General features: G+C 25.7%; 1 protein-coding gene across 3 annotated transcripts; it reads right to left on the reverse strand.

Moving 5' to 3' along the window:
* Positions 1–87: 87 nt before the first annotated feature.
* Positions 88–12,585, reverse strand: LOC103574688 (zinc transporter foi). Of its 3 annotated transcripts, none has more exons than XM_008554192.3 (9): positions 12,287–12,585; positions 10,777–11,407; positions 5,769–5,866; positions 5,443–5,686; positions 5,201–5,370; positions 3,837–4,022; positions 3,135–3,555; positions 2,688–3,052; positions 88–717 (listed from the first exon to the last, which is right to left on the reverse strand). In XM_008554192.3, exons 2-9 carry the CDS (start codon positions 11,363–11,365, stop codon positions 571–573), a joined length of 2,220 nt encoding a protein of 739 aa, XP_008552414.1. In that variant the 5' UTR covers positions 11,366–11,407; positions 12,287–12,585; the 3' UTR covers positions 88–570. The 3 variants fall into 3 exon arrangements, with proteins under 3 accessions (XP_008552414.1, XP_008552416.1, XP_008552415.1); XM_008554194.3 differs by lacking the exon at positions 12,287–12,585 and adding an exon at positions 12,194–12,285; XM_008554193.3 differs by lacking the exon at positions 12,287–12,585 and adding an exon at positions 11,785–12,076.
* Positions 12,586–12,816: the final 231 nt, after the last annotated feature.

The following is a 12,816-nucleotide window of genomic DNA, read 5'->3' on the forward strand; positions in this document are numbered from 1 at the left end:
TTTATTTATTTTATTAATACATGAAATTTAATTTCCGTACTGTATTATCGAACATTGAGGTATTAAAGTACAAAATAAGAACACAAAAACAAAAAAATCTATATGAGTAATAAATCAACACTTATTTTATCATCTTATCACTAATTAATTAATGTGAATATTTAGAAAGCTATATTTAATATGAATGTACAAACTAATTTTTTAATAGAAATCAAAAAAATACATTTTTTTTCTTATTTGAAAATAATGATTTTATCCTCTACTTGTATTAATTTACAGTTGTAATTTTATTATTGTTATGATTATTATTATTATTACTATTATTAAGATTGTAGTAAGACAAAAATTAAGTTGTGCTATTGGACTAAAGAATACTTACAAAATATTTCATCTTAAAAATATAAATTAAGTATTTATAAATTCGTCAGTCATAAAACTTGAAGACATTTTTCTTTTCATTAATTTTTTACTCTGTTTAGTCATTTCGCTCGTGAATTCATTACTATTTTTTTTTTTTGCATTGACGTAATCTTAAATATAATTATTTATAACTATTATAGCTCGGTAATTTTATTCGCTAAAAATATGTTTAAGATCGTGTTCATAAAGGGCAATTATTAACATAATTCCTAAACCAGTTATAAGACCAAGTGCTTGCAACATACATTGCCAATGTGACCCGCCTTCTTCTGAATGTACAGAAGATAATTCAGGTATCTAAAAAAAAAGTATTATTATTATACAATTACAAGTCCTATAAATAAAAAAACTATTCAATACATAATATATACGTGAATTATGAATAATTATAAAAATTTAGTGATTAAAATTTTATATAAATCGTAGAGTGCTTCGTATTGGACGAACATTTTTTTTTCTTCTTTACATTAAAAAAAAATTCTTTGTAAGTTTCAGCTTTTAATTCCAACCCGAACATCAATGGAAACTATTTTGAAATTTTCCCATTGAAAAAACATAGTAATATAATATTTTTTTTTTTTTTTCAATTATCTAATGCTCAGCTGGAATTCATGATATCCTTTATAATCTCTAAAATTGTTTTTTTTTCTTTTGCAGGCTGTTAACTACTGAACATACAATAAAATTGTTATCTTTAACATTTTTATCATGTGTTTAGTATCCCAGATAGCAAAATGACGTCTTAATGAATTCTGAATGAGTTCCTATTTATGATTTGGACATCTCATCAACATCTTAAAGAAGTCTTTCAGAAGTTCTCGGGATGTCGAATGAGCCACCTAGCGAACTCAGTAAGACTTCTTTAAAAAGAGTTCTTTTTTCTGACTTCGCAAATAAGACTTCAGTATGAATTTACCATGACGTCTTTAAGGAGCTCCTAATTTTGACTTCATGAAGAAGTTTAAAAAAGAATACATTTAGATGTCACACAACTGACGTCTTATTTATGGAGTCTTCAAGAACTCTTAATTAAGAGTTCTTAAAAATGACACCTGTAAGAAGTCATTATAAGACTTCTTGAGGACGCCTTCAAAAAGACGTCATAAAGCAGTCATTCCGACTTGAATGCTGTCTGGGTAGTTAACGCTCCAAAAAGAAAGAGTTCAAGTTTATAGAGAAAGTGAGTTTTGTGGTTGACACAAATAACACGGCTTGAATTACACTTATTAACTAACAAATTAGCCTCCATTATAAACCTTGTCTCAGGAACAATCGAATAATTAAGACGATAAGATCTAATAGAAACTATGTAGTTCATAGATCGTACAATAGAATAGCTAACCAAGTCAACGAGTTCAATTCGGATATCGACTTTTTTAGCGGATCTATTCTGGTTTTTTATTCATTCGAATATTAAAAATCTACATAAGTAATCAAGTTTTTTCTTTCCTCATTAAAAAACGTCTAAATTTAAGTATAATGGAATATGATTCTATTTTCAAATTATAGTTTTCCTTATATTTGTAACTATAATATGTAACCAATTGTAGTCGATTGGCGTACAATATAAATAAATAAAATTTCACAAATTCCATCTGAGCATTCAATAGTTGATTTAAAAAATTATTAGGTACTTTTTAAATGGGAAAATTTCAAAATTATTTAGAATGATGTACGAAGTAGAATTAAGAGCTGAACCTCACAAAGAATTGTTTTTCTGTTGCATAGAAAGAAATTTTGTATTAGGGGCGAATAAAAACAAATATAGTACTCAGTGAATTGTATAAAGGTACACTGTAAAAATCGAGAGTGAACCCGGATTTCAATCTGAATTCACTCCACCACTCGGAGTTCCGGAGTTTAAAAAAAAATCACACCGCATGCGGAGTGAATTGAGTTTTTTTAGCGGGGTAATGTCGGAGGGACGCGGATTTTATTTCACTCCCAATTCACTCCGGTTCGGAGTTTTAATATGAATTTATATTAAACTGTTAAACAGTGGATGCGTGTGTAAGTGTACGTGTGTGCGTGTGTCTGAATATGCGTGTTCGTGTGTGTGTGCGTATCAGCTGAGCAATAATGTAATATGCGAATTTTTACTTCGATTTTATTTAATGAAGTTATTTTTTATTAATAATATTTTCAAAACTCCTCTCCGGAGGGAATAATTAAAAGTCCATTCACTCCGGATTTAATCAGCATTCACTCCTCTAATTTCTTACAGTGTATGAAGTCATGTAAATACAATAAAAAATATAAATAATTACCATATCAACAAGTGCAATGTAAATAAACATTCCAGCTGCAGCAGCAAAAATCCAACTGGTAGTTGATGGCAAAGCACCTAACAAAACTCCAAAAATCATACCAAATAAACATAGCACCGATGATAGCAAATTATAAAATACTGCTTGTTTAGCACTCATTCCAGCTTTAAGTAGCACCGCGAAATCTCCCAATTCGTGAGGTAATTCATGACAAAATACTGCTATTGCTGTTGAAAAACCACCAGCAATATTTGCTGAAAATGCCGCTCCTATTGCCATACCATCTGTAAAATTATGTAAGCCGTCGCCCATTATTACCATCCATGCTACACTTGACATTGATTCAGGCGCTGCATGAACATGACCTTAAAAATTAAATAACAAATTTAATTTTCTATTATTTTTCTTAATTTAAATATAAATTACAAATTAAAACTAATAAATTACCATGGGAATGAGTATGTCCGTGATGTTTATTTTCATGTTCACGAATAATGACAGTATAACTTTCACGTTCATCAATTTGTGGATTATCTAAATTATCTTTACTGATATTTTTATTACTGTTATTTAGTTTATGATCATCAACAGACCAGTTTTCATGATTGTTTTTGTCTAAATCATCAGTTATTATTTTTGGTAATTGATTATTAGAATTAGATGTTAGTGGTTTTGCTTCTTCAATTGATGGCAAACGTTCTTTATCATTATGGTCATGATGATGTTCATGATGATTATCACGTGTTTCTGTTGTTATTTCACCATAACAGTATGGATATGATGAATATTTATGTTTACATAATTTTTCACCAACTGGATTTGTTTTCACGCCTTCTGTTTCTCTCATTACACGGACTCGTGTTGGTAACTAATAAGGAAATTTTATTTTTTCATTAATATTATTTTTTAGTAATACACAATACATAAATTATTACTGAATAATATATTACTCGTTAAAATAGGTAATGAAAATTTTATTTGGAAGCTAATAACATTATTTTCCAGTTTTACTGAATAAATTTTTAATTTTTAATTTATAAATATTTAATTGAATCTTTGATACAATAATTTTGAATAAAAACTAATGCAAATAAAATTTGTACGTTAAAATATAATAGAGCATAAAATATGTATGGATAAAATAATTACCTTATTTTTTCTCTGACGATATTTTCTCCATTCAGAAATCATTGACAAAGCTTTTTCCATGAAAAAAAACAATATCAACCCCATCATTGCTACTAATCCCTTCCACATATTTAAATTATGTGATTCTTCACTGTCAATTTCACTATGAACTATATTGACGTCATGACTATGTGGTGCCATCATTGCCTTTAAAAAAAAAAAACAGCGAAAAATATTTTATATAACTTCAAAATTAAATTTTTTTGTTTTTAATAATAAGTATAAAAATTTTTCATTATTTTACTCATTAAATTTTTGTGTCTTATTTTTATCATATTCCCTATCAAAAAAATCCATATGGGAATCCAGCCTAGATTCCTATGTGAGTTCCCACATGGCGTTTTCGGATGAATTTTCATATGATTTCCTATAGGAATCCAACCTGGAGTTCTCACATGGGTTCTTCTGAGAATCTACACCATACCAAATTCATGTGGTAATCTAGTATAGATTCTCATGTGGATTGTTACGATAATTTCCCGGATTCTATAGAAATTACTTATGTAGAAACCAAAATTTCTATATGGATTTCGCACAAAGAAATCTATACATCCAAATTCCTATATGAGGATCCAGGAACCCAAAATTTTCTATGTGGATTTTTCATATCGACGTTCTAATTAGTAAATTGTCTAACTCTATTTATGCCAATCCACATACACATGATTTCCTACATGGATTCTTGTATAAATCCATACACTCCTGTATACTGAGAGAAAAGTGCATGGTTGTGGTAACTAGAAAGGGATGAGAATGAAAAAATAGTCATCTTAACTAATATTTCTAGTTTCTTGAACTATATCATTGTGCCCGAAAATATTTGAAAGTAGTAGTTTTAACTAAGCATTTGTTTTGTTGTGGTAACTATTTAATATTATTTCTCAGAACTTATACTTCACCAGAATCACAAATGTTTCAATAATTGTACGATTATAATTTCATTAGTTTAGCATCATTTAAGTCGTCGACGAATATAATTAAGGATTTTTCTTGATTATTTTATAAAAATACCATTTTTTACTTAGTTACGTTCGCTATTGTCATTGTTCATTGAACTATAACACAGTTAAAACTACTATGATATCATCGTACATTTTACAACCATATATTAGTTATCTGAACTGAGGGTAATAGTGAAGACTTCATTGAACTATGTTTTTCATAGTTCAGAAAACCAGTTTTTTCTCTCAGTGTATAGATTCCTATGGATTCTCCAGCAATCCCACATGGATTTTTTGAGAGGGTTGGAAAATCACCGAGAACCTTCACGAATTCTGTTATAATATTGAACTTACTTAGAAGAAATGTATAAAAAGTTTACTTACATGAGGTAATAAATGTATAAGTGCATCTCCACATAAAGTGCCGATAGCAAGAGCAACAAGAAATTGTATTAATTGATGATAATAACTTTTCCCCATTACCGGAATAACAGCAACTCCAAGTAATCCACACAAACTTATTACTACAATACTTATCGTTGAATAAACCCATACTAAAAAACAAATTAATAAATAATTATAATTAAAGACAAAAAAAAAGACAGTAAAATAGTTTTAAAATTTACCTTGTACCATATTTCGTGTACTTTCTTCTTCAAAATATTCATCATGACTCTTGATATCATGGTAATGATCAGGTAATGAAATACAACCTTCACGCTCTGAATTTGAGGTACTAGATAAATGATAAAGTAAAACAGGACACAGTCGTTCAAATAACCATCCAGGTAATATTGTATGATTTTTTGTTGAAGTTGATAAATTAATATCAGGTGAAATGTTTGTCAAAAGTTGATTCTTGCTTACGCACTAAAATCATTAATTTTTATTATTAAAAAAAAAAAAAAAAAAAGAACAAAATATTTTTACTTTCATTTTAATTATTATTTACCTTTTGTTTATTATTTATATTATTTTTATTATCATTATTATTAATATTATTAGGCGGGGACGTAATATTTTTACTTTTTGATGATTCAGTAAGCATTTCTGTAACATTTAAAATTTTAAATTAATATAATTAAAGCATAAATAAAATATTTATAATTTATGGACCCAATAAATTATTTTTATGTTTAGGTTATTAAAATATTTTACTTGCATAAAATTTTTTTTTTTATTTACTGAAAAATTACAATCTATCCTAAGATATTTATTAATTTAAATGTTGTAGGTTTTTATTGATAAAAAAAAACTATCCAGTGAAGTTTCTTTTTCTTTTTTGTTTGACAGGGATTTTATTTATGTGAAACGCTGTAGGAGATCTAGTAGTTTAAATCTTTTTAATCGCTTAACTTCTAAGCTACGGTCCAGTAGCTTAGCTGCTAGTGCTATAACGCTGAACTTCCTTGACGGTCATTATATGGAGGTCTCTATTCAGGGTGTTGTTGGATACGTACGACGGTGCATTGACTATTGTTCCTAGTGCTTTTGACTGGAATCGTTGGATGATTTCCAGGTTGTCGTTGCTCGCCGTGCTCCAGAGTTGGATCCCGTAGGTCCAAATCGGTTTTAATATTACTTTATAAATCAGTAATTTATTCTTAACTGATAATTGGGATTTTCTTGCGCAAGAAGCCATTACTTGCATACAATTGATAGTTATATAAGATATAAATTATTAAATAATTTAAAATGTTTTCCTTTAAAAATTTTAAATACTGAGACTTTAAAAATAATTAATTTGAATAAAATAATCAATAAAATAGACTTATGTTTGTTCTTTGACTTGTTTATTGAACAGAACTGTTAAAAAAATGATTGGGTAACATCTCCGTGATGTCTACACAGGAAAAAAGTTTTTCTTGACTCAAGAAAATTTTAGTTATCAATTCTTGCAAAAAATTTCTTAGGGAAAATAAACATTTTTTGCGCCAAGAAATAATTTTTTCCTGTGTAGTTATTAATGTATAAATATATTTATTTATTTTAATCATTATCTGATAATTAATCATATTAATCATAAAATTTATTAATTAAATTTAGTGTCAACAGGTTCTTACCATAAAAGAAATTATTTGCGAATTTGAGTAAAAACATTTACTTGATCGACAATTTCTTGAATTAAGTAAACATTTTTTACATTAAATATATACCGTTAAAAATTTCCTTTGATTTTTAAAGATGATTGTCACGGAAATTTAAATTTCCTATGCAATGACTAAAAATTTCTATGTAATTAATTAAAATATTGAGGTGGATTTTAATTCAAAAAATTTAAAAAATACAATACTATCTTTTTTTTTTAAGAGGCTAAGTTTTTGACAATTGCGCGTTAATTAAAGTTTTCTATGAAATTTGTCGTATTTAGAAACTATATAAAGAAACAGAAAGTTAAGTCGTCAAAAAATTATTATACAGCTCTATAATTATTATTTTGAGTTTCTAGAAATTTAGTATTTTTTACTATAACTTTTAATTAAGACAAATAATATTAATTAGAATTTATCAATATTAAGTGTATAATATTTTTTGAGTGTAGCATAATAACTTTTGGCGACTTAAATTTCAATTTCAAGTTTAGTCGACAGCGTAATAAAATTTTGTTCATTTCTTAAGCCCATTTTTCTCCGTGTAGCCATACATGGAAAAAAATAATTTTTAATTAAAGTTATGGTTTTTCAAATAACTATCAGCTTCAAAATTAATATTATTTAAAATTAATTAACTAATGGACAATAAAAATATAATTATTAAAATGAAATAAAATAAAATATACTGTGACTTTAATTTATATGACATTTATGACTTGAAAATTTAAAGTAATATAAAACTAAAGTATATAAATTAGTTAATTTATAATGACATTTATATTTCATATTTTTGATTGACTTTAACTTGTTAATAGCTTCAAGTTAATTGCTTTTAATTTAAAGGAAAATTCCTAACAGCATATACCTACTGAATTTAAATAGAAATATAATAATAACATATTTATATATTATTGCAAATTGTTTCTCTATTTATAAAGAAATATTTAAAAATAAAAAATATTATTCATAGAATATGAATAATTTTATTGTTATTAAGAAACTGATAAAAAACTATTGTTAGATAAATTTTTCTTCTATCATAACTATATTTTAATTTATTACACATACTCTGCATTTAACATATAACTTTTAGAATAAGATGCAAATGATAAAGCACGTTCTCGTTCTAACGGACATAAATACATGTTAATTTATATAAATTATAATTGTAAATTTCTTATATATAGACTTGATTTTATATATATTAAAAATTCAATCTATTCATTGTATTTAATTATTGATTTTAATATAATTGCTATAAATATTTACTCAAAGCTTTTATATTGTGACACTATACTGTTTAGAAATATTAATTATACTTTGAAGGATCTCTTGGTGACATTTTTTCCTATTTCAGACAAATCATATCTTTTTTTTTTTCTTTAATTATACTCCAAGTCATATTTTAATACAATGCATTCTTGATAAAAAATAATCTAAAATGTAAATGCGAAAATTCTCAAAACAAATATTCCGTCACAAACTAATCGAAGTAAAGAAAAATTTTTATAAAATATTATTTTACTATGAATGATTTTTCAAAAGTACATTAAAAAAATTTTTATTTTGAAATCTCTACACAAAAAAAAAATTTCTTAGCGCACGAAATATTTGGTATTATGAATTGAAGACAAAAATTTTTCTTACCCGCAAAAAAAAAATGAATTATAGAAATTCGAAATTGATAACTAAAAATTTAGAATGTGGTCACAATTTAATATCATTTCAAACAATAATTTCATGGTTTTATTGAAGATATTATAATAATCTTAATTTAAATATTTAAATTTAAAGTTTATATGTAAATAAATCATGTTACAAGTAGTAGAAATTACTATTTGGTAGATAAAAAAATTAAATTATAATAATTCAACGTTTCAGCTTCAACATTCGATGTTTGGAACATTTAAGTTTACAGTAAAAAATTAAAAAATCATTCAGTATGATTAATAAAATTTTCAATGTCGAACAATTGATTTTATATACAACGGTATATAATTATTACTTTCTTCAAATTGTCAAAAAGTATATCTTAAGCGCATCATTTTTTATAGTTTGAAACAATAAAATTTTACTTGTGTTTGTCAACTTTTAATGTATGTGAAAGAATTAACCTAAAGTATTACCGATGCGCGGATATATCTATATGGCAAGATAACGTATTTTATTATTTCAAACAATAAAATTTAAAGACCAAGAGTGACTATTGTTTTTTCATATCAATATATTTTAGAGAATCATTTTTATACTTTTTCGCTTTTAATAATATATTATTTATGAATTACCTTCTTTGATGCGGGATTATTGTTCAAACAATAAAAATGAATTGAAAATCTGAATAAAAATTATCATTTATTTTTTGCGTGTAGTTCAAGAATTTTTCTCTCGCCTAAAAAATTTTTTTCTTGTTTCAAGAAAATTTTTTCTCACTCCAAGAAAATTTTTGTTTTCACTTTGTAATACAAAAATTGTCTTAGAACAAGAAAAATTTTTTTGCGCCAAGGAATCCTTTTTTTCTGTTTATATAAAAATAAGAAATAATGATGTAAACTATTAATGTTTGTGCAGATTTTTTTTATTGTATTTTTAAGCATTGATCGTATCTCTATTTACAATTAAATAACTGATTTATACGAAAATTGATTAAATCTCAGATATCTACTATGTAAAGAATTCCATCTCGAATAATTATCAATCAGTAAAACAAATTGATAGATGTATTAAGATTTAAAATCTTAATAATTAATAAGAAAAAAAAATGGCCGACAGGAAATAGTTTTAAGTTAAATTTGAATAGAAAACGAAATCTACTTTTAGACATATTTCATAATTCTACTAAAAAGTGTGACATTCAATAAATAAAAGGAATCGTTTGCTAATCTGTTAATATTTAATCGTAATCAATAAGAATACAGTATGCAACGTGACATTAATTTGATATGAGAAAGATAAATGATTAACGGTCATCAAGTGTAAAAAAATAACTCAATTTATTTTTAAATTAAAAATTAAAAGCTACCACATATAACGAAAATTGGTGTTAGTATTGATCCAGGTGATGTAGACATAAATGTATTTTCAGTGCACAAAAGATCTCCTTCCAAGACAATTAACAATTTTTCAGCATAAAAAAATCGAGATAATCGAAAGAAAATTTTTTTTTTTTTAATTTTTTTCCAGCGGTTGCGCTAATTAAAATATTATCTTTATTATAAATGATCATGAAAATAAATTAATAATTACTTAAAATTATTAGAAATAAATAAGTATAATAATATATTAATATTATCGTGAGAAAAAAATTTATTTGTAAGAGAAAATTAATTAAATTCGAATTAAAATGAATCGTTTATATTTAATAGGTCAATTGATAACACGTGACAGTTAAATACCGCGAAAATAAATTGAACTTAAGTAATCCAAGAAAACAATTAGATTGATTTTTATTTTAAAAATATATTAGGAAAAAAATAACAATGCTCTGTAAATAATTGGGAGTGAATCTAGATTTTAATTAAATCCGAAATTACTCCGTTACTCAGAGTTCCGGAGTTAAAAAAAATCACTCGCATACGAAGTAAATATGGAGTTTGTTTTTTCAGCGGAGTGATTTCGAAGTGATAGATTTCATTTGAATCCGCATTCACTTCGATTCGGAGTTTTGATATTTAAATAAATTTTATTAAGGAGTGAATTTTACTCTGACTCGGAGTTTCAATATTAAATTAAATTCTCCTTCGGATTGAAATTCACTCTGAGTGTATATAATAAATAAACAGTCATCTACTCTGCATTCATTCCGGATTTACTCCGCTAATTTTTTACATTTCAATTATTAATAAAAATTAAATTTTTTTTTTTACATACCATTGTGCGTTAAGTTTATTTTATCCATTCCAATTTTCATAATTAATTTAACAAGCCCTAGTCGTTCTAACATCATTTCAAAACCATCCATAGTTAAGCTGTTGCCGTCACCATAAGTGTCAAATATTTTTTTTAAAAAGTATTTTTCTTCAGTTTCCGCATGTCTTTTAGCTCGTCGTTTTTCACTTTTATAACTATTACTATACTTTCTATTAATTAGTAAATTATTATCATTCATTTGTGATGGTACCTGACCAAGTCTTTCCATTATTTCTTCATTTTCTCGTATATTGTAATCATTGTCATGGTGTATCTCATAATCATCATTTTTAAACTGTTTCAATCTTTCATTATGAGCTTTTTTCTTCGTAGTTTTTCTTTTATTCTCATAATTTATGTTATTAATTTTGTCGTCATAAATTTTGTCAATTGACTTCAATTGTTCATTAGCAAGAGTATTAGATAAAAAATCTTTCTCATTAGTAACTAATGGTGGCTTTAACTCTGATATTGTCGTGTGTGCCGAACATGGTATGTGGGCTGCACACAGCACACACACTACACACACAGTCATAAAATGTTGTGACATTTTTTAATAATTTTTAATTTTTTAATTTTACTATCAGAGATTCTGAAAAAAAAATAAAACATAAATTAATTTATATGAAATAACTGTTAAAATCCACATGTATATATTACATACATATATATATATATATATATATGTATGTATTTGATTGTACGCGTAAGAGAAGAGATTTAAAATTAACTTTTGAAAAGTAAAAATAATAATTATTTTTAGATTTTTAAAAAATAGACTAATGACATATTAGTATACTTGAAATATATACATATATATATAATTTATTGTCATTACAATAATCATTGATTTTAATTTATTTATCAGTAACATAATTATTAAATAAAAATATATATCGTTATTTTCTCTACATTATAACGGGAACGATCGGCATTAATTATTATTTTAATTAACAATAAATTACTTACAATAAATAAAATGTTTATCACTGATATTAAACAACCGGTTAACTGATACTACTTATTTTATAATAAAGTCATACTTTTATAGACTCAATCGTTGGTTACTATCGAAGGAGAAAATATAAAAAAAAATTCTATTATAAGAAATCAAGGATAATAACAACGTTATTAATATTTTTAAATGTTTTTTATTAAGTTGTGTTCAGTCAAGCCAGAGGCTCGAAAAACCGCGTGATAATTCTCACAGTCGTGTACTGTAAAAATAAATAACAAAGAAAAAAAATGTTTTAACCGCTCGAGGATCGTAGGTAAGGTAAGAAATTGTATGTGATTGAGAATATTGCGGTATCGTTTACATGCATAGACATGTGTGTAGATACTATATATATATATATGTATATATATTTATTAATACCTGTATCTATATATATACACAAATATAACGAACTTTTTTTTTTGGTATTTCTTACACTCAAGAAAGCAACAAGTACAATGTGAACATAGCTACCTATTTGGATTGATGGTTTGTATAAATCGACACTCGAGATGAAACGAGATAAGACACCACCTGACGATACGAGATTCGAGTTGAAATGTTGCGACGAATAACAAGAGGTGAAGAGAGTCTTTTTATTGATGATTGGTGTATAACATATTATTTCCGCACTGGCGATTGTCTACACTTCACTTTTTGAATTGTATATGAAGAGCATCACGTTTTATTGTCTCGTTTCTATTACATATATACTTAATTTCTCATGCTCTCCCTCACTCATGTTTAGTCTGTCTCTCTTACGCTGAGATTAATTTTTTTTAAGTGACATCTACTGGACGTATTTCGAATTAGAAGAATAAACTTTTTTAAAATTTGAGTTAAAATATTCAAATTTGAATACTGAGAATAAATCTTGGAAAGAGGTGATTTTTTCAAGGTTTTGAGTATATGTGTAAGACAATATGGAATATTAATAAAAATATATGGACTTTTTTTTTTCAATCTCTGGCGGTCTTATTAGAAGGATAAAATCGAATTGATTA

This window comes from Microplitis demolitor, chromosome 2 (genome assembly GCF_026212275.2).
Source record: "Microplitis demolitor isolate Queensland-Clemson2020A chromosome 2, iyMicDemo2.1a, whole genome shotgun sequence".
In the NCBI taxonomy this organism is placed as follows: Eukaryota; Metazoa; Arthropoda; class Insecta; order Hymenoptera; family Braconidae; genus Microplitis; species Microplitis demolitor.

Bases quoted from the DNA above. Each gene is read 5' to 3' on its own strand.
- LOC103574688 (XM_008554192.3), bottom strand. From the start codon at position 11,365: ATGTCACAACATTTTATGACTGTGTGTGTAGTGTGTGTGCTGTGTGCA. The intron at 5,867-10,776 runs GTATGTAAAAAA...TAAATGTTACAG, and splicing joins AATAAACTTAACGCACAATG to AAATGCTTACTGAATCATCA. The intron at 5,371-5,442 runs GTAAATTTTAAA...TTTGTTTTTTAG, and splicing joins TACACGAAATATGGTACAAG to TATGGGTTTATTCAACGATA.